Genomic DNA, 26,890 nt, shown 5'->3' with positions numbered 1-26,890 from the left:
TCTGCCCTGCTTGTTTCCTCCTGTGATTGGCCCAAGAGAGGGGTGTGGGCTGGTGGGTGTCCTACATGGAGTCTGGAGGCAGGATCCAGGCCGGGCTGGCCCACCCCAGGTCCCCTGCCCTCTGTCCCCAGCCAAGCTGGCTCCCCTCCTTCCTTCCTGGCTGAGCAAGGGCCTGGAAGGACACTGTGGCGGGCCCTCTGTGACACTCTTGTTGCCGTGGCGACACCAGATGAGAAGGCCACGGCATTCTCCTCTGGAACCACCCAGCTCTGCTCTTCCTGCCCCCCAGGGATGGCTCTCTGCTGGAGGGCTCGAGGGCACCGGCTCTGATGTGGTTGGTGTCTCGTCTGTGCATCCTCCCATCCCTTGGACTTCCCCCCAACCCCGACAGGGGCCACTACCCTAATAGGTAAGACCCTACCCCTTGGAAACTGTCCTCCACCAGAGAGAAGACAGTAGGGCAGTGGAGACAGCCCAGGCTTCCAGTCCCAACTCGGCCACTTATTAGCTGCATGAACTTAGAGAAGCCGGGAGCCTCTGGGCCTCTGCAAAAATGTCAGTCTTTAACACCGCACTGAACCATTCTTCAGATCAGGGCTCTGGGACTTCTTAGGGGCTGCTTGTCTGCCACGTAATACCCTTCCATCCTTCTTGGCTCGCTGAGCTCCCTCTCTCATGCTTCGAGACTCAGCTCCAATGCTCCCTTCTCTGCAAAAGTGTCCCTGACCTCTGCGCACTCTGCCCGGGCCGTTGGCCTTTGCCCTTCTCTGTGTGATCGCTGTTTAAGTGTCTCCCATTTGACTGTGAATTCCTGGAGGGCAGGAACCAGATTAGGTTCATTTCGAGCCCAGGGCCTGGCATCCGAAACTGTTTGTCTAGTGACTCATCGAGAAGGCAGATGCTGTCTATGCTTGAGGGGTCAGTTCTTGGACCCTCCATCTGGGCCTGGCCTGGGCCAACCAGAACTCCTGTTGGCCTGCAGTGTGCCCAAGCCGTGCCTGGCTGGCTGGGGACGTTTTCATGGCTGAGACCCGGGGGAGAGCCCGTGATTGCTTCTGGGATGTGTCTGTCTCAGCACGGAGTTGGGGGGGGGACAGCCAGGAGCAGTCCCTCATGGTGGGTCTCAGGGGATATCCTGGGAGGGGAAGGGGGCTGGGGTAGCTCTCTAATTGGCCCTAGAGGGGCTTTGGGGATATTGCCAAGGTACCTGAAGTCAAACCTCATTGGGCGGTGGGGGGAGGAAGGGGACCTCCCAGCTCCTTCTCCTGACTGTAGACGAAGCAGCCTTCCAGTGCCAGGTCCAGCGACGGGGCTTCCCTGGCCAGGGCCAGCTGGTCAAGAGCACCCTCCAGTGGCCACTGCAGGGAGGGCAGGAGCCCGTCCCTGCAAACCCAGGGGATTTTTTTTTTTTTTTTTTGGCATGGGCAGGCACCAGGAATTGAACCCGGGTCTCTGGCATAGCAGGCGAGAACTCTGCCACTGCACCACCACTGCCTGCCCCCCCGCCTCCACCGCCGGGGCTTCCTTTTATTCCTTCAACTGACAGAGTGAGCATGACCTGGCAAGCAAGGCGCCAAGCACGTTTCCTTTAAAATTTAAACATGTATCAATCACCCACTAGGTTGAAAGCTCTCTCCTTAGCATCAGTGTGTGTTGATGGGGGAAGAAAAAGGAATGGAGCAAAGGGAAATAATCCCTTATGTCAGTGATTCTCAGCCCAGGCTGAATGTTAGAATCACATGGGGAAACCTGAAAGAAAAAAAATATGATACCTGGTCATCACCCAGACCAAGTGACTCAGAAGCTGTAGGGGTGGGATACGAGCACCAGGGCTACCTACACACTCCCTAAGTAGAGTTGGCAGGGTGGCCAGGCATGAGAACCACTGATTTGGAGAGCCAACAAACACATTTCCCATCCATCATTCTCACGCAGCCACTGGAGGTAGGTGTTACAGTTCCGTTTTGCAGATGAGAAGAGGCTCAAGCGAACCGCTTCCTTCCCCTGTCTGAGTCAAGGAGAAGGATGGGAACGATGTGTCCCTCAGCACAGGTGGCAGAGATGCAGCCCATACTCCTTTCAAGGCTGTCCCTGGTCTCTAGAGAGACCCCTCTGCATTGCAGCAGCTTCATTGCTTGATGGGATTAACAAATACGGAAGGTCATGGCGAATTATTTATTTGTTTGTTTTTTTGCACGGGCAGGCACCGGGAATCGAACCCCAGTCTCTGGCATGGCAGGTGAGAACTCTGCCACTGAGCCACCTGGCCCGCCCGAATTATTATTATTTTTTTTTTTCCAGGCAGAGAATTATAAAGGCAAAAGTGGTATGCATACAAATCACCTACAGGGGGTGCACGGGTGGTTCAGTTATAGAATGCTTGCCTTCTATGCGAGAGACCCGGGTTCAGTTTCTGGACCAGGCACCACCACCACCATCCTGTAACCTCCCCTCTCCCCATAAAAATCACCTGCAAGCTCAGCATTAACACGTATAGGGAGAGGGTGCTGAATTTTATTTTCAGGCTCAGGGTCCTATCTTAAAGCAGGGCTTCTGAAGTGGGGTCCATATCCGTAGGCCATTCACATTGGAATCCCCTGCAATGCTTGTTAAAAATCCAGCATCCCCCAGGCCACAGAATCAGACTTCCTGAGAAGATGCGAGTTTAATAAGCATTCTGGCGATTCTTGTGCCCATTAAAAACCAAGAATCACTGCTGTTTTGAGCTTTGCTCTTGTCACTTAAAAATACAAGGTACACATGTCAGCACAGACAGCCATCACTTTCAGTGCCCTAGGAGGCTCTTTGCTTATGGATGGATGTATTAAAATTCATTGAACCAGCTGCTCAGATTTTAAACAGCCACCCTTGGGGATTGGGGCATATATTCCCATTTTGCACCATCTGGCTGGAAGCCAGCAGTGCAAACCCTGACCCAATACCTGCACACACACGCACACGCACACGCACACACACAGCCCCAATCCCAACCCAGAATAGCCTATGATGTCACCAGCAGCCAATCAGAGATCCTCACCGGTGTATGCAGAATTCTGTCACTTTTACTGAGGTGATGAAATCCCAAAGCAACACCATCCTTTTCAGATGGGGACACTGAGGTCTAGAGAGAAGCAGAGGATCAGCCAGGTCACCACACAAACAGGTGGCAGAGCCAGGACTAAACTCCAGTCCTCTGATTGTAGCTCAGAGTTCTTTCCACAGCTCCTGCTGCAACCGAAGCCTCATGATCCCTAAGCAGAGACTCCCTCTCCCTTTGTAGCTCCTGGCACAGAAGACAAGGCCTGGGGAGCCCTGGCCCATTTCCCCCAAAACCCTCCCTGCAAGACTGACTCAGGGGTCAGGACACAGGTGGAACAAACTTCTCAACCTCCAAATTTCCAGGCCCTGAGGAAATGGCAGGATGGGCAGGGTCCCAGGTGGAAAGGGGGTTGCTTTAATTTGCAGCCCTGATCTCCAAGCCCAGGAAGGAATGATAGGGTCCCGGCCAAGCAGTGATGGCCTCGCTCAGGGCAGATCAAGATGAGTGGATAGGACAAAAGCTCTTCTGTGGTGGCTCTGGCTTACAGGAAGTCAAGCGACCACATTGCACATCCTTGAGCAGTGCCAGTATCCTGATTGGAGGCAGGGGCACTGGCCACAGGACCTGAGAGCGCCCCAGTGGCCCAGTGGCAAGACTTTTTGTGGGATCACCTGGCTGGTCCACAGCCTGACCTGTGAGTAGTGGTTGTCCCAGGTGGGCTGGGGTGGGGCTTCGAGGGCCTTGAAACGTGTGCATGATCACCTATACACATGTGGAAGGGCCCTGAGGTGGGAATGAGCTTAGTATGTACCTGGCACAGAGGGACAGCCAGCAGGTAGCATTAGAGCGAGTTGGGGGAGACAGACTGTCAATTATTGCTTCAATAAATATTTATTGAGCATCCCTGATAGGAAAACAATAGAAACCTCCATCCAAAGGAGGGGACAGGTGGCAAACAAGCAGACATAGTGTATAACATAATTTCAAATAGCAATGAGTGCTATGTGGAAAAAAATCAAGCAGGGTGAGGGAGCAAAGAATGCTGGTGGCAGTAGGTGATGTTTCCAGGTTGGGAACATCTTTCTGAAGAGGTTACTTGAAGTGAGAGTGAGCCACGCAGTTATCACAGAGAAGAGCATGGCCTAGGCAGGAGGGTGCAAAGATCCTGGGGCCACCATTCAGCAAACTGTATTAGAGCATCTCTGCCAGCTGGGCTCTCTTCCGGGCATTGAGATATGGCAGTGGACAAGTCTGACCCCATCCTTAACTTCCTTCTCACTCTGGGGGGGTGGGGGTGGGTTGAGGAGCATGGGGAGCTAATGAACAAGCTGGGCTCAGAGCTCAGCCTGGCTCAGAGGATTTGAGCTCAGAGTGTGGTTATCATGCGTACTTAAGGGTACATGCCAACACACGGGCCTATCTGTGACCACCCTGCAAAGGCTGTGGGCAGCATCTAGGCTCAATTCTCAGGGTTCTCACCCTCTTATAGGCAGTCAGAGCCCTTCATCTTCCTCCTAGGTCTAGGTGAGGGAGCTGAGGCTCAGAGCAGAGAACGGTCCTGGCTAGGGCCACACATGAGTCCCAAGCTGGCTCTGACCAAAGTCCCCCCATTAGCATCCTTCTCTGTCCACCTGGACCCAAGCCTGCCTGCTGGCAGCCCAGTGCCTGGCCATGACTGTCACCTATACAAGCAAAGTGGCTAATGCCCACTTAGGCTCCTTCTCCCACCTGCTGCTGTGCTGGAAAGGCAGCATCTGAAAGCTGCTCTACGGGGAGTTAGTCATCTTCCTGGTCTGCTATTACCTCATCCGTGTCATCTACAGGTAAGGTGGCGTGGCAGAAGCTGGGGCTGGGGAGAGGTGTAGCATGGCTCAGAGGGGAACTCCCAGGCAGCCGGAGAGCCATGGACCAATGAACTATATAAGCTGAGCCCAGCTTCTGGCCAGGCCTGGGGTGGGGCTGGGGGGCTGAGGAAGAGAGAATGGGAGTGAGGATGAGGAGGGCAGCTGGGGCTCAGACATCCAGACACCCTCCTTTTCATCTAGCCCAGGGAGGGGTCCTGGAACCCTGGCCTGACCTGGTCCCATGCACCAGGCCTGCTTGCCCAAATCCGCCAGGAAGCCCTGGGGAATGCTCAAAGGCCTGGAGTATACATTTTTCTTAAAGATCAAACACCCTAAGTTTCAGCTTGCCTTAAAACAACTGTCCCATGAACCCCTTGGCCACTCCAGCAGGGGCCTTCCTTTCTATACCTCCCCCAGTGGTCAGTGTGAAGATTCCCACTGCCCTGTGGAGCAGAGGACGTGTTGGAGCTCACGGGTGCCTGGGGAGGGGCCCTGGGCTGAGCAAGTGGAAGGGACAGGGAGGTTGTGGGGTGGCACAGATGCAGCCCGCTTGGATGCTGGGCCTGGCTGAAACCCGAAACAGCCTTGGCCATCTCCTCACAGTGTCCACTCATCTCCATCCCTAGGCAGGCCCTCACCCAAGAATAGCAGCTGCTGTTCAAGAAGCTGTCTTTGTATTGCGACAGCTACATCCAACTCATCCCTAGTTCCTTTCTGCTGGGTGAGCACCCCTTTCTTGGTCTCGGGGTCCCCATGGTCTCACCAGGTTCCACATAGGCCCTAGGCAGACGGGGGGGGGGGGGGGGGGGATGCCAGGGGGTGAGGCCCAGCGGCCTGTCTGTGCCTCTCTGTAACCCAGGGAAGTCAGAGGGACTGCAGTCAGACGTTAGGAAGTACTTTCTGCTATCAGCACTCAAGACCCTATTTGCGAGGGAAGCGGGGGAGGGGAGAGGGTCTGGAGAAGCTCTGGGATGGGCGGGGGGGATCCCCGGGGGAGGCTTTGACGGCCTGAGCCCTCCTGAGCTCCTTCCAGGGATGGTGCTGGCCCGCTCCCATTACAAGGATGGGCGAAGCCGAGGGGGTCGCTGGGCGCTGGGCTCCAGCCGCAGTCTGGCCCCTCGGCGCTCACCCCTCCCCGCCCAGGCTTCTATGTGACGCTGATGGTGACGCGCTGGTGGAACCCGTACGAGAACCTGGTGTCCTGCTTCGTGGGGGGCAAGGACGAGGAAGACCGGAGGCTGCGGTGCACGCTCATTCACTATGTCAACCTGGGCAACGTGTCACAGCGCCGCCGTTGACAAGCGCTTTCCCAGCACCCAGCACTTCGTGCAAGCAGGTGGGCGGGGCCTGGAGGGGGCGGGGCGGGGCCGGAGCGGCCGGTGGGTGGGGCCAGAGCCCCCTGGACCCGAGGAGCGGGGTGGCGAGGAGCGGGATGGCGCTGAGACCTGGGGCCCTAGTGAGCTGGGCGGGGGCAGGGCTAAGGACCCCAGAAGATCAGTGAAGAGAGGGGGTGGGCGATGGGGCTTTCACCTTCCTTTTTCCAGCCTGGACATCGGCTGGCCGACCTTGGCCTTTGATCCTGGTTAATCAGACAGACGGACCCCTCCCGTGTCAGTAACTATTTGGTGGAAGGCAGGAGGGCCGAGGAGCGCCGAGCGCCCTTCCTGACTCTGCAGGAATCCGGGCCTCCGCAGGGCCTAGCCTGGCCACCCGATGCCGGGTTCTCCCACCCACTGCCTTCTCCACTCTGCCCCCTCAGGCTTTATGACCCACGAGGAACACAAGTACTTAGAAAGGCTCAACGCGCTACACAACAAGTTCTGGGTTCCCTGGGTGTGGTTCGCCAACCTGTCGGTGAAGGCCTGGCTTGGAGGTCGAATCCGAGACTCTGTCCTGCTTCAGACCCTGATGAAGGTGAGCTGGGGCTGGGGCCCAGGTGGAACAAGCTGTCCCACAAAGACTTAAGCCCCTGAGGCTCCTCCCAGAGCCCACCCTGGGGTTGTAGGACTTTTTCCAACAGGAGTCCATGGCCCAAGGCCTCCTTTCATCCCCTAGGTGAGCCTGTGAGCTCCTGGTTCCTATTTATCAAGATAAGGAGGCTGAAGCACAGAGAGGTTGAGTGAGCTGCCCAAAACCACACAGTCGGGGCTGGACCATGAGCCCCAGACCCCAGAGGTTGGGGCAGAGCTGGGGTAAGCCCAGGAGACCAGGCAGTGGTTATACCCTCAACACCCCCTCCTGCCCCCCAGGAGATGAACATCTTGAGTTCACAGTGTGGATAACTGTTTGCCTATAACTGCATCAGTATCCCGCTGGTGTACACACAGGTGAGGTCTAGGCCACTGAAGCTGTCCCTTTGGGAAACTGAGGCTAAGAGGCAAGTAAGAAGGAGTCAAGTATTCTGGGATGAGCTGGGACTCGACATCAAGGGATTGCGAAAACCTTCTCGACCAAAAGGGGGAAGAGTGAAATGAGACAAATTATTTGTCAGTGGCTGAGAGATTTCAAACAGAGTCCAGAGGTTGTCCTGGAGGTTATTCTTACGCATTATACAGATATCCCCTTTTTAGTTTATAGTGTATTAAGCTAGAGGGAAGTACCTGAAACTGTAGAGCTGTGTTCCAGTAGCCTTGTTTCTTGAAGATGATTGTATAATGATACAGCTTTTACAGTATGACTGTGTGATGGTGAAAACCTTATGTCTGATGCTCCTTTTATCTATGGTATGGACAGATGAGTAAAACATGGATAAAAAATAAACAAATAATAGGGAGAACAAAGGTTAAAATAAACGGAGTAGATTGAAATACTAGTGGTCAATGAGAGGGAGGGGTAAAGGGTATGACATGTATGAGTTTTTTCCTTTTTCTGGAGAGATGCAAATGTTCAAAAAATGATCATGGTGATGAATACACAACTATGTGATGATATTGTGAGCCACTGATTGTACACCATGTATAGAATGTTTGTCAAGAATGTTCTTATATTTGTTTGTTGTTTACAAAAATATTTTAAAAAAAGAAAAAAAGAGGGACTCAGGTGTGGACGTGGCAGGTGCTGTCTAGTTCAGGCACCAAGGGTCCAGGCACCTGCCTGGTCCAACCCAGTGGAGGCAGTGTGGTTGTCCTCGTTTTACAGAAGGGATGGCAGGGACCCAGAGTCACTTGAGAGTAGAGTTAGAGCAAGGCCTCTGACTCCCAGCCCAGGGAGCTTCCTGATCCCAAGGTTGCCACCCAGCCCATTTCTGCCTCTCCCTCCTGCCAGTGGTGACAGTGGCAGTACACAGCTTCTTCCTCGCCTGCCTGATTGGGTGCCAGTTTCCGGACCCAGCCAAGGGCTACCCTGGCCATGAGCTGGACCTCTCTGTGCTTGTCTTCACCTCCTCGCAGTTCTTCTTCTATGCAGGCTGGCTGAGGGTCAGCCTCCCAGGGCAGGGCTGGTTGTGGGCGTGGCCAGAGGGCTCAGGCCCAACCCCAGGGAACCGACGGGGGTTAATGAGCCCTGACCCTAACCCCCCACTGGAAGAGTCTTAAAAATCTCCAGTCTATACGTTTTCCCAGGGTTTTTTCATACAGAGAAACTGATACCCAAAGAGGGGAGAACCTGCTTGAGACCTATGTCCCAATGCTTCCTCCCAGGGGCCAGAACTTAGAAGACCCAAGAGACAGAGGGAAAACTCAGTGTAAGCATTTGGTACCCCTTCAAAAGAATGCTCTTTAAATGTTTGTCTGGAATGAGGGAAACGTGTGCTATACAAGTGGCAGTGGCAGACCCCACTGGCAGGGCATCATCTCACCATCCCCAGGAATTTGACTGTGGCCCCACACTTGTCCCCTCTGTTCAAAACAAAAGCCCTGAGGCTAACTAAACCCCACCCCTTTAGAAGGCAGGTTGACACCATCTTTCCTTACTCAAGATGACCATAGGGGCAGGTCTTATCCGCACCCCAAGTGGCTTCCCAAAGTGTCCCTCTCTCCACATCCAGCACTCTTCCTGAGAAGCATACTGAGTAATCTCGTTTACTCTCCACCCCGTTATCTGTCCTTCCTTCCATCTCCCACCCATCCTCCCCGCCCTCTTTATTTTTTTACTGCTGCTGGTGATGGGTCTGTCTCTCCCTCCTGTCCATGTTACAGAAACACACGCACACACACGCGCACACACCACACTGCTGCTACCCTCTACCCCCACCCCCAGATATCTTTGATTTCTACTGCTTAAACCAGCTGATACCACTTATCTGTTTGAATTCTCAAGTGGTGCCCCAGTGGCCTGCAGGGTATCCCTCGAATCCTTAGCACATCTCATCACCTCTTCAGGAATTTGCCAAAGTGTTTGAGAGATTAGTGCCTAGGAATCCGCCTGCCTGGACCAGTCTTTAACCCAGCAGAGACCTCGGCATGTATCTCTGTTGTATCAGAAAATAATGAATAAACATATTTAAAGACATGAGTAAATGAAGGAATGAATAGTATTATACAGCTTCAAGAGAGATGCAGTGAAATGACTTGGCTGAGGAACAGCACTGGCTCAAGAGAGTCTCAAGGGCTCAGTGCCCAGAGGGGAGGAGTGTACGGGTGCAGGTACACGCATAGGTGGGTGGCCGGAGCCCTTACACTTTTGCTTTGACAATAGAGGTCAGGCAGGAAGGATGTCACAGGGGTGTGGAAATGGCAGGAGTCAAGGTTTGAGGGTGGGTAGCAGGGCTTCCAAGGAGTCCCACCCGAGGCTTTCCTAAGCCTCATGCATTTGCCACGGTGGCAGAGCAGCTCATCAGTCCATTCAGAGAGGACGATGATGACTTTGAGACCAACTGGATTATTCACAGGAGTCTGCAGGTATGGAGGGAGTGAGGGATGTGATCCCATAGACCTCGCTCCAAACTGGGCCCAGGGTGGGGAACCCCACAGCTCTGCAGGGAGACCTCCTAGCAAATGCTCACCCCCAGCCAACCATCACTCAGGTTCCTCACCCTAGCTTTGAGGCTACAGGTAGGCTTCAGTCTCTCCATTTAACAGAGAGGGAAACAGGTCCAGAGAAGGGAATGACCTCTTCAAATCATCAGGCAAGTTATGGTCCCACCTGGGCCAACCTTTCTGTGGCGTGTGTCCTTCTGTCCCGGCGGCCAGGTGTCGCTGTTGACCGTGGATGAGATGCAGCTGAACCTACCCCCACTGGAGCGGGACATGCACTGGAACGAACCAGAACTACAATCCCCTACACAGCTGCTTCTGCCCAGTCTCGACGACCCTCCTTCTCCAGCTCCACCTGCATCAGGTGAGCAGTGTCAGGGAACCACCAGCATAAGTGGAAAACCCTTGAAGTGTAGGGTCCTGCCTAAGAACTTAGAATAGTACTAACAGCTGAATAAGTGGGGGCACTGTACTAAGCTCTCCATATATATACTAACCATTGTTTTCCTCCCAGTAACACTGGTTTGTTATCCCACATTTCAGTTGATTTAGGTGCAAATTCAGAGAGGTTGAGTAAATTGACACACAGCTAGCAAGTGCACATGTGAACCAGGTAGATCTGGTTCCACCTCTGTCCTCCTTAACCGTTTCCTTGTACTGCTTAAGGAGGCTTATACATGTTTAAAGACATGAATGAGTAAATGAAGGAATGAATAGCATTATACAGCTTCAGGAGAGATGCGGTGAAATGACTCAGCTGAGGGCTTACACTCCAGTATAAGCCTCCCTTGTCCAGAGTTGGAAACTGAGGCCTAGAGAGGGAAGAGACTTGCTCAGAGGCAGCTAGTGATCAGTGATGCAGTTGGGATTTTAGGGCCTGGCTCCTGCTTCTGATCCACGACTGTTTTCTGTTAAGTCAGAGTGTTTTGATGAAGTGAGGGGAGGGGAGTGTCCCTGGGTGACCCTCAGGTGGAAAAGGGGCAGCAAGCATGGCCCAGCAGGAGGCTGGGTCATCACAGGTACCTCCTGAGTGGACTCTGTCCACTGTCTCCCTTTCTCTCCAGCATGCAGAAAGAAAAGATGGAGTTTCAGGCAAACCAGGCCAAGAATGAGGAGGATGGTGTTTCTGCTGGCATCCGTGGCCACTTCCTAGGGCTGCAATCCCCTGACCATGCCACCAGTACAAACTCAAAGACCAAATCACTAGCCCCCAAGAAGGGAAGGTTTTCGCACAAGCTAGACTATCATCCAGGCCTGCCCAGGGACCACGGAGGATCCCTGTTCTCTCTCAGAAGGCCAGGCAGCACCTTGGGGACCAGGAAGACAGCAAGGCCTGGAAGCTGAAGGGGCCCACTCTAGTGTATGAAGTCAGCCTCCCACAGTTCCCCACAGATGCCCCTCAACCACAACCGCATGGATTTCCCACTCGCACAGTGGCCTCAAGTCTTTCCAGCCTCACAGGCGGAGATGTCACTGTCGAGGACCAAAGCCAACCCTGTGACTCCTGAGGCTAAAAATAGTTCTGAACTGCTCCCAGAGAAAGATGAGGACTCCAATGAGAGCCCAGAAGTACATCCCACGAAGAGGAAAACTGTCGGGTTTAACCTGACACAGGTGCCAGAGAGGGATGAGAGACACCCACCAAATTCGGAACAAGCAACAAACATGCACACTGGACAGAGATCATGGAGCTCCCCACCAAGCCTTGGAAAACATGTCTGTCTCTCTTCCATACTACGGCCACTATATTTCCCCTATGGGTGTCCGCCCACCTCCTGGCCTAGTGCCACAGCACACTGGACTTAGCCTTGGCATTAGTTCACAGCCCACACCTGATCCCCTAAACAGGGGTTCTAGGGATGTCTTGGGGACTTTTGTCCACCTCACCTTAGAGCATGACATCATTAGGAAGACTTGCCTGGAACCCAAGGCAAGGAAGCTGGCTCAGATGGACAGATGTTCTCATTGGGCCCAGCTCACCTTGAGCAGGAGTGGTTTCACAAAACCCTGGGGTCACAACTGAGGGTTCCCCGTAACCCAAGAACTCTACCCACTACCTGTATTTTCCTAGACCACAAATGAATACCTGGCATAAGGTACTTAAACGAGTACTGAAGCACTCCAAGAGATAGCAGACACAGCCACAATCCTAGAACTACAAGATAGTGATCAGGGGTTCCAAGATCCCTGGGTATCTCCTTCACCATCTGAAGCTCAAGTGCGCTCTTCAGGTCTCCTTGGAGTTGGCCCAAAACTGTCACAAGAAATGTTTCCCTTTATGCCAGACTATTTCCTGGGTTCTCTGAATTTATACCCAATTAAAGCTGCCCTACACCACCTACAATCATATGAGAAGGAAGTTACACTTCCTGTTGCTACACTTTCACAAGCCATTTGCTTTTGTGGTCAGAATACATAGCTACAGTGATTGAAAATTTAAAGCACAACCATCTGATCTTGCTTCTAGAATAAGTAGGGCAACTAGTACAAGTCACCGACGGTACGTTCAGCAAAGGATGGTAATGTAACTATTAACAGCTAAGTCATTTGCTCTGCAATTTACCGTTTACTAAGTTCTTAATATTTAAAAGGTCTCAAACTTGCTTCTGCAGCATTTTGGTATTGAAATTAAGGTACATGCCACTTACAATTGTCTTTTTCAATTTCTCCAACAGAAGTGAAACACATCCCTAACCTGTCTCCCAAAGGAGATAGTGACCTATATGGTCCTTACTTGTGTGCACACCAGAAAGAATTCATCTGGTTAAGCCATTTAGCTGTTCGCACTGAAGAATGTCCCTACTACAGCACTATATGGTTAGCTTAATGGGTAACAAAAGAAAACAAAGTCAGTAGTTCCAGAACTACTTAAGCGTCCTATGCTTTCTAAACGTAAATTGTGAATTAGAATGAACCACTGAAAACAAGTAATTCCAAAAACCTAATTCAGAAATTCAGGAGTACTTAGTGTCTTGTTTAAATTCAAAACACCTACACCTGTTACCTTTCCCAAACTAAGGAATTTAATAAATATAAATCCTCAGAGGAATTTCATTTTATTATGACTGAAACTAAACTGTGGTGCTTAACTGCCAAGATGGCCTAGACAGATTTCCAGCCAACTCAAAGATCTCCAAGACAACAGTTGGGTACCAAATTACTTTATTTGAAGGAATGGTACAAATGAAACAACTTGGTGGGTGTTGATACAACTTAATAGAAAAGGCAAAGGTAAACCCAACATGCATGCACGGCCCTGGTGACCACAGAAGTCACCCCGTGACTCTGGGGAAGACAGCGTAAGGCTTAACTCTCATCATCACTATTTCCCAGGGTGTGCTTGTCAAAGAGATACTCTGCCAAGCCAGAATCCGGGGCCCCCATCTTGTGCAAGTTGGTCACGTAGTCACCCAACTCTTTGATGGATTTCACCTGCTCATTCAGGTAATGTGTCTCAATGAAGTCACACAACTAGAAAAAAATGGGAAACAAAGTTATTGGTAAGCCTTTCCAGCCCCTAAGGCAAATTATTTCTTCCCCCCTTTAGTCCCCAGTTTCCAACACTCACATGGGGGTCATTTTTGTCAGTGGCCAGTTTGTGCAATTCCAGTAGTGACTGATTCACCCTTTTTTCCAAATGTAATGCACACTCCATTGCATTCAGCCCGCTCTCCCAGTCGTCTCGTTCTGGTTTCTGAATGAGATGTGGTTAGGTCAAACATCTGCCACATCCAGTGATTAGCCCATCAACAACAGAGCAGGCACCTAGCTCTAAACGACCAAACTTCTCCAAAAGGGTCATTCAAGCTTCCCTGACACCAGTTTTCAATTTAACATCCTTGCCCATAACTGTTTGCCTACTTTAGTTTAGATGGCAGAAATAAGGCACCAAAAAGACAAAATTAAATGTAACCTCATTTTAAAAGGGAAATCTTCAAGTGATTTGACACCTGAACACTGCTAGCTAATTAGGAGGCCCACATGATGCCTCTAGAATCATTTGTTCACCTTGATATCCTGAAGGAAGATGCGGCCACCTCGTTGGTTCTGCAGCTTCATAAGTTTCTCAGCATGTTCCCTCTCCTCATGAGATTGGTGAAGAAAATATTTGGAAAAGTTCTTCAAAGCCACATCATCACGGTCAAAGTAGTAAGACTGAAAGTATTAAGATGTATATATTAGGCTAGGGATTATCAAAGGAGTAGCTTTAACAGGCTATTAAGTAGCAATGAGTCTGGTAGCCACCGCTTCCCTTTCAAAGCACATCAAGAGGGGACAGTCCCTAAAGAGATGCCGGTCAAGTGTGCTCCTGAATTCTACACCTAAGGGTGATGAGTTGTTACTCTAAAATACAAAACTGAAATTGATTTAGCTTGCTTCTTTGGGGAACCTTTAGAATATCATAGGAATTTACCTTCAACACAACGGATCCTAAAGACTATTGGTGCAGAAGAGAATTTCTTACTGCCAGTACCTTCCTTGCCCTCCCTTCCCAATTACCCCACATTAAAGCATGTGTTCTAAAGAGTTCATAAACTTGTCAGCTGTACAGTAGATTCCTGGATTTTCAAAATTAACCGGCCAGGGAAGATGATGCTTGTGGGCAAATGCTGATGTTAATGTATTACCGTAGAAAACAACATTTTGATTTTTCAGTTTTAGACCCTTGCTGTATTCAAGTGTTCCTTAAACTGAATGGCACACAGAAATCCAGGCCCGTTTCCAATCCCATTTGGTACGTGTCTGTTCTTGGATAACTTGAAATTATGTAAGGCAGTTCTGCTCAATACTCCCACCACAGGGCCTAAAACCAAGACTTGGTAAAACGAGTAAAAACGTGACGATTTATTGCATGGAAACATTTCTTTCCTAGTTAACTGTTGATGGCCTCTTATCAAGAATTAACAGTTCAATTAATGCGCCTCCATAACCCTCCAACCAAGCAGCAAAAGGAAAAAGAACTAAGTCTTGAGCCGCAAGGGCGGGTTAAGTAACTCGGCGAAGGCAGGCGATTCCTAGAGATACGCTTAAATTCAAGTGGGACTTACAGATAAGCACAGCAAAGGGCTGGAGATGGCTGCTCGGGGGGGGGGCCCGCCCACGGGAGATAAACCACTTCCCACCCAGCCCCCAAGGTTGCCACTCGACGCCATACCCTGGGGGATGGGAGCTGAGCTCTTCGCCCCCATTACCCAGAGAAATGGAGGGCCCACACACACGGCTGCAGGCGGAGAAAAGGGCAGAAGAACAACAACAAAAAAAAATCACCTTCCTAACCGCAGGCTTGAATGTACAGTCTGCAAGTCTTGCAAACCCGGGATTTTCAGAACACTTGACTCTCCCCCTCCCTAAAGAGAGGTGCGCAGTGGAGGCTCTAGCCCAGGAGGGAGCGCTCCCTGGGACACCCGGAAGGCACGAAATTGCCCACAATCAGAATTGCTGCGCAATGCATGTCCGGGGTAGACTGGGAGCAGCTTCCATTTTCCCAAGGGCGCGCGGAGGCGGTGGCCACACCCCCGCCCCGCCCAGCAACCCGCGGGGCCCCAGGGAGACCGCGCCCGGCCCCCAACCCAGCCGCGAGCCCGCTCGCCAGGCCTCACCATCGACAGGTAGACGTAAGAGGCGTAGAGCTCCAGGTTGATCTGGCGGTTAATGGCGGCCTCTGAGTCCTGGTTGTAGTTCTGGCGCACCTGCGACGGGGACGTGGTCGTCATGGTGGGCGGTTGAGGAGAGGAGGAGGCGGCGGCTGCGCGGCGCTGGAGAGGTGGCTGAAAGCTGCTCGGAGTGGCCGGCCGACGGGGAGGAGGCGAGCGCCGGGTTCCGTTCAAGCACTGTTGAAGCAGGAAACCACGGCGACTCTCCGCGAAGACGTCTGCGGCGGACGGCTGCTCAGCCCGCGTCTTATATCGGGTAGTCGGCGTCAAGCCCGCCCCGGCCAATCAGAACCGCCCGCTCGCCCCTCTGAGGCCCGCCCCTTCCGGTGGGCGCGCGAGCCCCTCCCATCTGGCTTGGGGGAGGGGCGCCTCCCCCCCCCCCCCCCTCCACCGCGCGCTTAGTGGGCTTGAGGGAAGGCCTGGGGAGGGGCGCCGAGTCTACCACAAAGCCCCGAGCTCGGAGGCCCACGGGGCCGCGGAACTGGTGGGAATCGGCCCCGGGCTCGCAAGTGGTCGGGACGGGGGGTTGGGGGGGATGCTGAGGTACCAAACGGGCACCCCGAGGCTCTTGGCCAAGGACACGCTGTGAACAAAATCCGGGCCTCAGAGAAGCGGTTGCCACGCGCCTCGAGGCGCTTGCCCGGATTCCCAGGGGAAAATGGACGGTGGTTAGAAGCGGGTCCTCGTTGGCCGAGGGCGTCAGAGGCTGGGTTGGGAAAAGGCGCACTTTCCCTTCCCTACGGAGCAGAATGGAGGCGCGGGGCCCGCCGCGGGCGTTCGGATTCGCGCCCGCCCGTCGCCGAGAGCAAACATGGCTCCTCGTGCAGTGTGAGAACAAAGGCCGCGACGGGCGTTGTCCTGGTGCCCTGGAGTCTGAGGCCCGGAGCTGAGCCGCCTGACGTGAGAAATTCGCGGGTGGCTTAAAACTCAAAACACAGAACTCGGGAGTTTAAAAAGAAAGGAGAAGAGACTTAGGCGGCTCGGATCGGCCTCGTAGGCGCCCCATTCGCGGGAGCCTGGGGTCGAGGAGACCCCGCGAGGGGCCGCTCCCCTGGGGTTGTCCTTGAAGAGAAGCTGATGACCCTGAGTGGTGGGGGGACGGGCGCCAGGGACCCTGGAGGGGCTCGTGGGGGGCTCGCAGCTGTGAAGCAGTGTGGGCACGACTTCGTGACTCCCGCCTCCTGCCCTCCTAGCCTCCTGGTTTGGGGGTTCTCTGTTCTCGGCCAGCCCCTTCGATGTGTGTGGAGACCCATTAAAAAACCCTTTTAATGCTCACACACATAAAACTGGAAGCTGGGCTTCCAAAGCGTTGTTTTTTGTTTTGTTTTGTTTTTTCAAGGAACACCATTAAAATATTAAAAGAAGTTTGCTGATGGAAGTATGGCAGTTTCTCCCTCTTGGCGCTTTATTCATTTCAAAATGAACGTAAACTAGTCTCAGGAAGAATTTCTAGTAGGGTCAGAGTTACGAAAAAGTAAGCAGAAGCTGGCTGTGAAATACAGAAGAGGGGTGCCTTACCCGAACAGGGATAGGTCATGCAGGCTTCCGCTACGAAAGTGATACGCGAGTTTGGAGAAGTTAATTAAAAGGAAGGTGAAGTGGGCCAGAGAATTCCAAGCAGGGGGAACAGCATATGTGAATGTATGAAGGTGTGGCAATGCATGGTCTGTCCAGGGAACCTTCAGAAAGGGTGTCAGCCTGGAGAGTAAAGATCATGTTGGAGAATGATGCAAGGGGAATCTAGGGCAAGGTCTGGACAGTTGTGTGCCATAAAAAGGGGTTAAACTTTATCCTGGATTCAACATGGAGATTCTAAGGGATTTCTAACCAGGGAGACACAGCAGTAGTTTGTTTTTAGAGATCTTACAATGGATCAACAGATAATTTATTAGAATAAGACTCCAGTTAAGTCACCGGATGCAAAGCTTTCCTACATAACAGGAACCACCATTTAGAAAATGTGATGAAAGGAAAAAGAAATTCATTTACATTGACAACAAAAGCTTAAAATACCTTGTCATAAAGTGAACAGGGACTGTATGAAAAAAAAACTGTCAACAATTACTGCTAGAAAGGAAAAGACAACTTGCTGCAATGGAGACACCATGTTTCCAAATGGAAAGGTTTCATTTTTTAAAGATGTCGGTTTTCCCCAAATAAACGTATAAATTCAAAGCAATTTCCATAAAACTTCTTGGGACTTGATTCTAAAGTTTATTTGTAAAAAATGTGTAGAATAGCTGACAAACACTTGGGGATAGAAAGCTTTAAAGGTAGATTTGCCCTCCCTGATAACAAAAAAGTACTAAAAGTGCTATAAGCAGTGTTTAATTGAAACAGTGATTAGGTCAGCACAACAAAACAGTCCCACCCACATATTTATGGGAACATGGTACATGATAAAGTGGCATTTCAAATTAGAGGAGAAAGAATGATTTCAGGAAATGATTTTGAAACAATTGGTAGTCATCTGGAAAACAGTGACTCATTCTACTAAAAAATATGGTTCAAAAGAAAAAAAATATGGTCCAGATGGACTAAAATTACAAACGTTAAAGAAAAACCTATTTATACATTTATACCACCTTTAGGTGGTGAGAAAAATATATGGAAGATTATCTTTTATAGTTTTGGGGTAGGGAGTGCTCTTCTGAGGCCTTCTTAAAAGGAAACTTAGCAGATTGACTCCTTAAAAATGAAACACTGGGCAGGCCACGGTGGCTCAACAGGCTGAGTTCTTGCCTGTTATGCTGGAGACCTGAGTTCGAGTGCCCATGCCTGCCCATGCAAAAAAAAAAAAAAAACCCCAGTAAAATTAAAGATGCCACTTGCAAAGTTAAATAGACAAATAACAAGGTGGGTTGACAGTATTTGTAGCTTGTATAAGTCATGACTGTCAATAAGCAAAATATATATATATGTAGTTACATAATGTAATATATATATATAATGTAATTATATATCATATACATATAAATCCCACCTTTTGGTAACCACTCTGATGGTCTCCCCTGCTCCCTGAGGGCAGACACTGTTTCTAACTTCTTCATCGCTGCACTGCCAGGACTTTTGCAAGGTGCTTTGTTAGTCATGCTCAGTATTTGTTGAATGAATGGATGGATGAGTGATTGAGCGTGGAAGATGGATCAAAGTTAGGCGAGAGAGCTAGATACCAGTTGGGAGACAGCAACCCTAACCCTCAGTGTGCAGAGGGGACAGAAAACAGATTGAGAGACATGGGGAAGAAACAATGGACAGGATGAAGTGGCTGATGGGTTAATATGGGGGTGGGCAGACAGCTCCCTAGGTTTCTGGCCCGGACAGCTGGCTTCCTGGTTCCTTTCTCTGAAACAGGGAGCACGGGAAGAAATGGGAGATGGCCAGCTTTGTTTTGGACTGGAGGTGCTGAGTTTGAATAGCCCCCAGGGGGCTTTCCAGAGGGAAAGCGCTAGCATGAAGTTGGAGAGAAATGCGCCTATTTTAGAAAGCAGAATTTATGAATCATTATTGGCTCCATGCTTGGTTAAACACACAGGCAGCTACAGTGAACCTCAGAGCAAAACGGAGGGACGGTTTGTACTGTAGAACGTGGCTTGGGGGCTGGCTAGGCTGGGAAGAATGGAAGGGAAATCTTGTGTGAGTGTGTGTGTACGCGCGTGCGTGCATGCATGCACTTGTGCCGCTTTGCCACCTGGAGGGCCAACTGGGGGGAGGGGTGTCAGAACTGCCATCTCTAAGTCTCTAGATTCTTCCAAAGCTGCAGCCTGGTCTTTGGACCTTTGTTGACCAGGAGCACACACACCCGCCCCTCTGCTTCGCGTGACTTCTAGGAGGCTGGAGTTTGGCTGGTCTCCAAGGCAGCTGCCTCCCGGGGCCAGGAGCCGCGGGAGGGGCTGTAGGGGAGGGGAAAAGGGCCTGGCGGGTTGAATCGGGAGAAAGCTGGCCCGTCCTAGAGCTGGAGGAGGCCAGTGGTGGGGGATGTGGTGGAAATTTGCTGCCCCACCATGACTCAGCACTCTGCTGGTCCTGAGGGATTTGACTTGGGCTCCAAAAGTGCTTTGTCACTAAGGAGGAAGGTGGAGGCCTGGAGGGCTGTGACTTCTCTAAGGTGGGGAGGAGGAAAAGCACCCCCATTTCCTAATGGGGTACACTGGAGGCTGGGCCAGCGAGGAAAAGGATCTGATTTCGGGTTGAGAATTTGTGGGAAAGCAGGGGATGTCTCTTTCCCTGTTTCCTCCTCCTGTAATAGAGAAGTTAGAATTTAGGGGAATATTGTGATTACTGAATCATCGAAATTCCTTTTAAGTTTCTGATATATTAGAGTAGACAGAGAGAAGTACTTGAAATCTCTGAACTGTCCAGCTTCCTTGATCTCTGAAAATGATTGTGTAGCTTTCCTCTTGTGACCTTGTGAGTGTAAAAACCTGCTGACTGACTCTCACTTGTACTACCTTTACTGTTTTATGTTTTTTGTTTTTTTTTTTACTTTAGAAACCTGTAATCACAAAGGCAATCCCCTAATACTAATGGAGGAATTTGAATCAGAGCTTAGCACTGACCTGGTTCTAGCACAGTTCCCCTTCTTAGCATTAGTAAATTGTTTATGTGCTAATACTTGCTGTTGAGATTGTAATAATCCCATCTCCCCTCCTTTCTGCTTGTATTTGCCATTGAAATGGTAATGACTCCATCTTCCCTTGAATGAATCCATAAAAACTTTGAACTCCTAAAACTCCGAGAGACAGATTTTTAGGCCAATATACTGCCAGCTTTCCTACTTCCCACCTAGCAAAAAAATCTCTTTGCAACTCTGGTGTCTCAGAAATGGTCCTTGGAGCGCATCGGGCAGAGAATTCACCACTTTTGATTCGTATCACTCCATGCCTTCCCACCAAACTATGAGTTCTCAGCAGAGGCTGGGTCTCTGTTTCCTTCTTGGGGGGTGTGGCTTTACATTTTATGCTTCCACAACTGGGAAATCATAGCCACGGTGGAGGTTAAGGGACAGAAGGAGGCTGAGGTCACAAAGAATATCACTGCTGGAAGCCTATGCCAAAAATGCAGAAGTTACATGATAGAAAATGGCGTGGTTGCTTAAAATGATGCCTTTGTTGCTGGAATGTGTATATGAAAGTGTCATGTGAAGAAGCTGAGCCCAAGATAGTCCGGGCAAGCTGATTACAAGAAAAATCACATGGCTAGAAACATAAAGAAGGATGGAGAGAGGATGGAGAATGACGCTGTAACTTAATAGCTGATGTTTTAACTCTGGGATTCCCCCTGCAATTCAGTGTGCAAGAAAATTTCAGAAATTGGATCAGATTCAGGTACATTTCTGGATGATGCAATCAGAATTCAGAGAACTTGTCTTTCAAGCACTTCTTGAAAGTCCATGAGATATTGTAGACACAAAATCTAGGCACCCCAGAGCCCCATCTTTCAGGAAGTTAAGGCCTGGAATGGTAATGACAATTTCGGATAGAACACCCAGTTCTTTAGGGTAACTCAGGCCACGCCACCTCCAGGAAGCCTTCCTAGATTCTCGCAGGGAGAGCCCTGTACCTCACACCTCTTTCAGAGACTACACTACAGAGAGGGCCCTGGCTGTTTGCTTGCTCTTCTGCCTTCCCACTGTACTTTGAGCTTCTCTTGACCCTGTATACCAAGACCCAAGCACAGTCTGGGGGACCTTTCAGTTCTAATGGTTTGCAGCCGTGTAACTCTCCTCTGGAATCATCATGCCCAGTGGAAGGTCTGGTCACTGCCTTGAGACTACCCACCTCTGGCGGTCAAGGATCGTGTCTTTGATGGCCCCCTGCCGTATCGTTCAAGTGGAGTGTAGCCCAAAGTCCTGCACACATCAGATGTCCAAGTAAAGCAGTCCAAGGGAGGCCCTGGATAGCTGCCCATATCCTGAAAGCCTCCGAGAGGTCACTTGGCCTTTCTGAACTTTGATAGCTGATCTATTTACAGTCTCTGGCACAGTCAACCCTACCCCACCCCCTTACCTCCATAGGTGTCCTCCCTTTGAGTACCCTTTTCACTGCAATTCACATTGCACCCCATCACCTATACCCAGCCACATGCCATGCCCATGTTACCCAGTCCAGGGCTGATACATCAGGAGAGGCCAACTCAGCAAAGATACTGGGGGGTGGGTTTGGGGGGTAGCAGCCTGCAGACTAAGTGGGGGAGGGGGATGGGAAAGCCTTGGCAGCCAGGGGCTGGGACTGCCTCCTCACAGGAATGGGGACTTGAGGCTGTGTGGGGCTCTTGCCATGTAGAAAATCACTTACTTTGGCTACCCCTGGGTAGGCTAGTAAGCCCAGTCCCTTGTCTGTTGGTGAAGGCTGATGAGTTGAGCTAGACCCGGGCTGCACAGAGTCTGGGGGTGGAATTCCATATTCCCTTGCAGGGGCAAAACAGGAAGGTCATCAGGAAGCTGAGAGGTCATATTGGTGGCCCCAGATGGAGGTCACCTACCTGAAGGACAGCCTCAGTGACTGACCAAGCCCAGGAGTCAACAGAAGGAAGCAACTGGACTAAGGAAGTAAGTGATTGTCTTGCTACAAATTGAGGTCCCTTAGATGCAATCCAGCCATGCTAGTTGGTCCGGTTGGGCCACAAGGTCATCAAAGGGGACTCCCTTATGAGAGGGCCATGGAAGGGTTCTCAGCCAACCTATGGCTGCTACCAGCATCCCTGTCTTTTACCTGCCCTTCCACCCCCCACCTGCAGCCTGGTCCCTCCCTAACTTATCTTCCTTTCTGCTTGTCCAGCTTTAGGAAATGCAAAGACAAGTACTTCGCTCCTGGGCTTAAAACCCTTCAAGGACCCCCTACTGCCCTAGGGATAAAATTGTGACTCTTATTGGATGGTGGTGATGGCAGCACAGCATTGTGGATGTAATTAATGCCACTGAATCATATACTCGAAAGTGGTTGAAATGGGAAATTTTAGGTTGTATATATGCTACCACAGTAAAAATTTAAAAAAAAATAATAATGGTAAGCCTTCTGTGGCCCCCGTTTTGCTCGTTATTTGCTCATGTCCTGGGGCATCCTTTCTAGCCCTTCCTTACAGCCCCCCTTCAGCTCCTACTGCAAGACTTGATATCATTGGTCCCTCTGGCCTATGCCTTCCCAGGGCTTTTCTGCCAGGAAAACTGTCCATCCTTTAACACCTAGCTCAAACATCCTCTGTAAATCTTCCCTCACTCCCCTGCAGAGTTGGAAATTTCCATTCTTGGTGCCCTCGAGCATTGGCTTTGAATGCTTCCCCAGCAGGCCAGTGCTGTAATTACCTGTTAGGTGCCTACTTTCGCTATTGGGAGGGAAGCTTCTGCCCCAGTCATCTTGGCAAAGCCTCTCCCTTCCCCACCTCAGCACCCAGCAAAGCACCAGGCTCTCAGACTACCAAGAAATATGTGCTGGATTTAATTTGGAACTAGTTCCTAGCCCACCTCTTACTCACCTTTCCTGTTATTGAGGCACAGACCTCCCCCCACCTCTTGCCTCATAGATTTGAATTTTCCATTATCTCTCTAGCTCTTTCCACCTCCTACATAGAGGGATGCAGAGGATAAATGAAGTCTTTCTTGGGTTTGAGGATTTTTTTTCCCCAGCAGAGACCTGAGACCATGACAAGGTGGTGGCGTCTGAGGCCCATTGGGCCATGGGGATGGAGATGCCACAGTCCCAGGCTCCCCTGCTTGGAGCACCCATGCCCTTGGCCTGCCTTTTCATGGGCTGTCACGAGGGGCCAAAGGAGGAAGTGTGGCGCAAGACTGTCTCGCCACTCAAAAACATTATGCTTCCTCATGTCGAGACTAGAACATTCCTCGAGTCATCGTCATTCCACAAACACACCATGTTAAGCGTGATGCCGGGAATCAACGCAAAGCACATTGACAACTGGTTGTGGCTGAAGCTGATCACACCTCCGAGAGGTAGGGAAGGCAGAATGCCTGCCCTGTAAGTAGAGTCTCCCTTTTACAAATGAGGAAACGAGAAGTTAGAGAGGTTAAGTAACTTGCCTGAAGTCACACAGTTAGTAAAAGGCAGGGCAGTCTCATCCTGGGGTAGGTTTCCAAATCTGGTGCTCTACCGCCATCATTGCAATTCTGAAATTCAGCACAGCTGAAAATACAGAACCCCTGGCCACGAGACATGAAGGAAGAAGACCCTTGAGACTCCCGTTCCTGGAGACTTCTGAAATCTCCCTGTGGGTGGACAGTACTGGGGGAGCAGTTCTTACAGCTCCGAATCTCAGCTGAAGGCAAGTCAGCGCCTGCCTTTCGCCAGCTTTAGGGTAGATGATTTGGCAGCTGGCACTTTCAAAGTAGATGCTGTGATCCCAGCCGCAGCTATAACTGATGATTTTCAAAATTAACAGGTTGACTTGATTCATAACTGGAGGCAGTTTGCTTGGTGAGGATTTTGTGGTCCTTTGGAAGGCATTAGTGGGGACCCTGTGACCAGGCTCTGAGAGTGGATTTACTCTTCTGTCCCAAGCTCGGTGCTAGGGGCTGGCAGGCCTAGATGACAGCTGGGAGGTGTAGAGACCCTTGGCTGGTCAATGGTATCCCTGAACTTGGCAGCTGTGTCCAGGTCCACCCTTGAGAACTGGGGATGCTTCTGGAGCACACATATGGGGACAAAGGCTGACTCCTCAGACCTGCAGAGACCCCGTGGCCTGGAAGCCTCGCCTTAGAGACAGTCGGACACCAGTAGGTTAGGAACTGTTGGCAATACCTCCCCGAGGGCTCACAGCTGTTCATTTCTTGTGTGGGATCAGAAAACTATGTATACTTCCCCAGAGGAGCCTCTGGATCTTTGAAGCTGAAGCTGGCAGCATGTCAGGGAGCGTAGCATGACCCACCTCCAAACTGGGGTAATACCAACTCCGGGTCAGAGGCCTCAGCCCACCTTTAGCTTTCTTAGCTAAGGACTCGCCACCTGACAGAGCTTGTGGTCCTGGACAAACACCTAGAAGCCTGCATCGAAGGCAGTCCCTGGAGATCTGTCCCAAGGAAAAGGGGTCTTACATGCTGTTTTCATTCCCATATTTCTGGTTCTATCTGTGTGGATGGAATTCCAATCCCCTTTCCAACATCTCTACCTCTTATAATTTCTTGGAATCAATAGCAGGAACTACAGTGCTCTTTTTTTTTTTTTTTAATCTATCTGCTCACCAGCCCTGCCATCCTTTCAATATTCTGCATATGCAGGCAAGAATACAGACATTTTGCCTTGTTCTGGAATTGGTGATATCTCTTGAGATCCACTTCTGTTGCCCCCACATCCACCCCCCTTCTGGAGACTGGATGGGGATTTTCTCTTGGGAAAGCACTTCAGCCCCCTGCACCCTACCATCTCCTATGTGTAGTGATAAGAGCTGCCCCCAGCCCCAGATGAAGGGGTAGACATGTTTTCTGTCACTTGCAGCACATATTTCAATCCAATTTAACCTTTCAGATTATCTAAATGGCAGCTAATTCCTTCATGGGTCACAGAATTTTCAAGCAGGGAGGAATCTTTGAGACTATCTAATCTAATATTTTCACTTATTCAACTTATATTTTAAAATGCCAGCTTTGTACCAGGCCCTGGGCTAGATGAGGAAATTGAGGCCTGGGTATGTGTGTGTGTATGGGGTGGGGGAGGTAGGGAGGGGGAACCAGCTCAGGGTTGTACAGAAAGTTCGTGGCTGAGCTAAGGACTCGAAGCCAGATCTTTTGACCCCCAAGCCAGCACTCTTGCATTGCACTCTTCTGCTTTCTGAGATTAAATTCCTATGGCAGTGTTTGCAGATGGCTATGTGGGCATGAAAAAGCATCAGGGACTGTGGGCCACGCAGTTATCATTGGTCTCCTGGGTAAGGCAGAGGTAGTGAAGGATTGCAGAGAAAGAAAGAGAAAGGAGAGGGAATGAAAACTAATGTCAATGATGAAAAAGCCTTGTGCGGACATTTTCATATATACATGAAAAGTACATATATATGAAAATTACAGCGGTCCCTCTGCCTATGGGAGAGAATGCCTAGAACGGAACCGTTTCATCAGAGTATTCATTTAGCAAATATCTATCAAGTGAGGACAGTGCTGAGCCCTGGGCCAGGCCATGGAGACCCAGGGATGAATAAGGCTGTACATCTGCCCTCAGGAGCTCATAGCTTGTTTAACACAGGTTCCCTGTAACTGTCTGTAATAACCACCTTGTCCGCCACGCCTTCTTGCCCTGAGGACACGTTGTGTACTTTCGGCCCACACATCTACCTCCACATTCAGAGCCCAGAGCAGGCCAGCAGCGATTAGCAACTGTGGGTGGGGCCATAACTGATCAGAGCACATCACAAACGCCCTGCGTCTCTAACCAGGGGTCAGACCAAGGGGCATGAGAGTGGGAAACTGTGACCCGGCTTACCCTTTTCTTTGATGCTGCAAGCCCCATGGTGAGCTCTCACTTCCTGGCATCCCCTCCTGCCTGACCCCAGCAGATTCTGCTTCATCCAAACTAGTCTCTGGCAGGACCCCACGGGTTGTCTGTGGTCTCAACTCTGTCCCTTTGCTTAAGTCTTCTGTCCCCAAAGCTGCCCCCCTTCTATTGATCAGAGAGACCTACTCTCTCCAAACTGCAGTTGGAATGCTGCCTCTGCTAAGGAGGCTTCCGTGGCCGAGAGCTAACTTCTCCCTGTTCTCCTGCTAACATTCATTCCTCCAGCATTTTTTTTTTTGCATATTCATCATCATGATCATTTCTTAGAACATTTGCATCAATTCAGAAAAAGAAATAAAAAGACAACAGAAAAAAATTAATACATACCATTCCCCTTACCCCTCCCTTTCATTGATCACTAGCATTTCAATCTAAATTTATTTTAACATTTGTTCCCCCTATTATTTATTTTTATTCCATATGTTTTACTTGTCTGTTGATCAGGTAGATAAAAGGAGCATCTGACACAAGGTTTTCACAATCACACAATCACACTGTGAAAGCTATATCATTATACAAGAAACATGGCTACTGGAACACAGCTCTACAGTTTCAGGCAGTTCCCTCCAGCCTCTTCATCCCATCTTGACTAACAAGGTGATATCTACTTAATACGTAAGAATAACCTCGAGGATAACCTTTCAACTGTTTGGAATCTCTCAGCCATTGACACTTTATTTTGTCTCATTTCACTCTTCCCCTTTTTGGTTGAGAAGGTTTTCTCAATCCCTTGATGCTGAGTTTCAGCTCATTCTAGGATTTCTGTCCCATGTTGCCAGGAAGGTCTACACCCCTGGGAGTCATGTCCCACGTAGACAGAGGGAAGGGCAGTGAGTTTGCTTGTTGTGTTGGCTGGAGAAAGAGAGGCTACATCTGAGCAACAAAAAAGGTTCTATTGAGGGTGACTCTTAGGCCTAATTTTAAGTAGGCTTTACTTATACTT

The 26,890-nt window shown here is 50.4% G+C and overlaps 2 protein-coding genes across 2 annotated transcripts; one reads left to right on the top strand and one right to left on the bottom strand.

Annotated features, from left to right (window-relative positions):
• Nucleotides 1-115: 115 nt before the first annotated feature.
• Nucleotides 116-11,061, top strand: BEST1 (bestrophin 1). Its single transcript, XM_077116003.1, is given in 10 exon segments — nt 116-409; nt 1,971-2,239; nt 3,588-3,734; nt 4,655-4,863; nt 5,511-5,605; nt 6,028-6,166; nt 6,168-6,220; nt 6,644-6,798; nt 10,014-10,161; nt 10,862-11,061. Coding segments are annotated over 7 exon segments (831 nt in total). The 5' UTR covers nt 116-409; nt 1,971-2,239; nt 3,588-3,734; nt 4,655-4,711; the 3' UTR covers nt 10,951-11,061.
• A 1,881-nt stretch (nt 11,062-12,942) lies between these two features.
• On the bottom strand, nt 12,943-15,702 carry FTH1 (ferritin heavy chain 1). The gene is made up of 4 exons (XM_077116004.1): nt 15,398-15,702; nt 13,806-13,952; nt 13,366-13,491; nt 12,943-13,268 (listed from the first exon to the last, which is right to left on the bottom strand). Exons 1-4 carry the CDS (start codon nt 15,509-15,511, stop codon nt 13,104-13,106), a joined length of 552 nt encoding a protein of 183 aa, XP_076972119.1. The 5' UTR covers nt 15,512-15,702; the 3' UTR covers nt 12,943-13,103.
• Between the last annotated feature and the right edge of the window lie 11,188 nt (nt 15,703-26,890).

The sequence above is a fragment of the Tamandua tetradactyla genome, chromosome 9 (assembly GCF_023851605.1).
Source record: "Tamandua tetradactyla isolate mTamTet1 chromosome 9, mTamTet1.pri, whole genome shotgun sequence".
NCBI classification, from domain to species: Eukaryota; Metazoa; Chordata; class Mammalia; order Pilosa; family Myrmecophagidae; genus Tamandua; species Tamandua tetradactyla.
The sequence above is the reverse complement of the archived record's forward strand: the minus strand, read 5'-3'. Positions and strand labels throughout refer to the sequence as shown.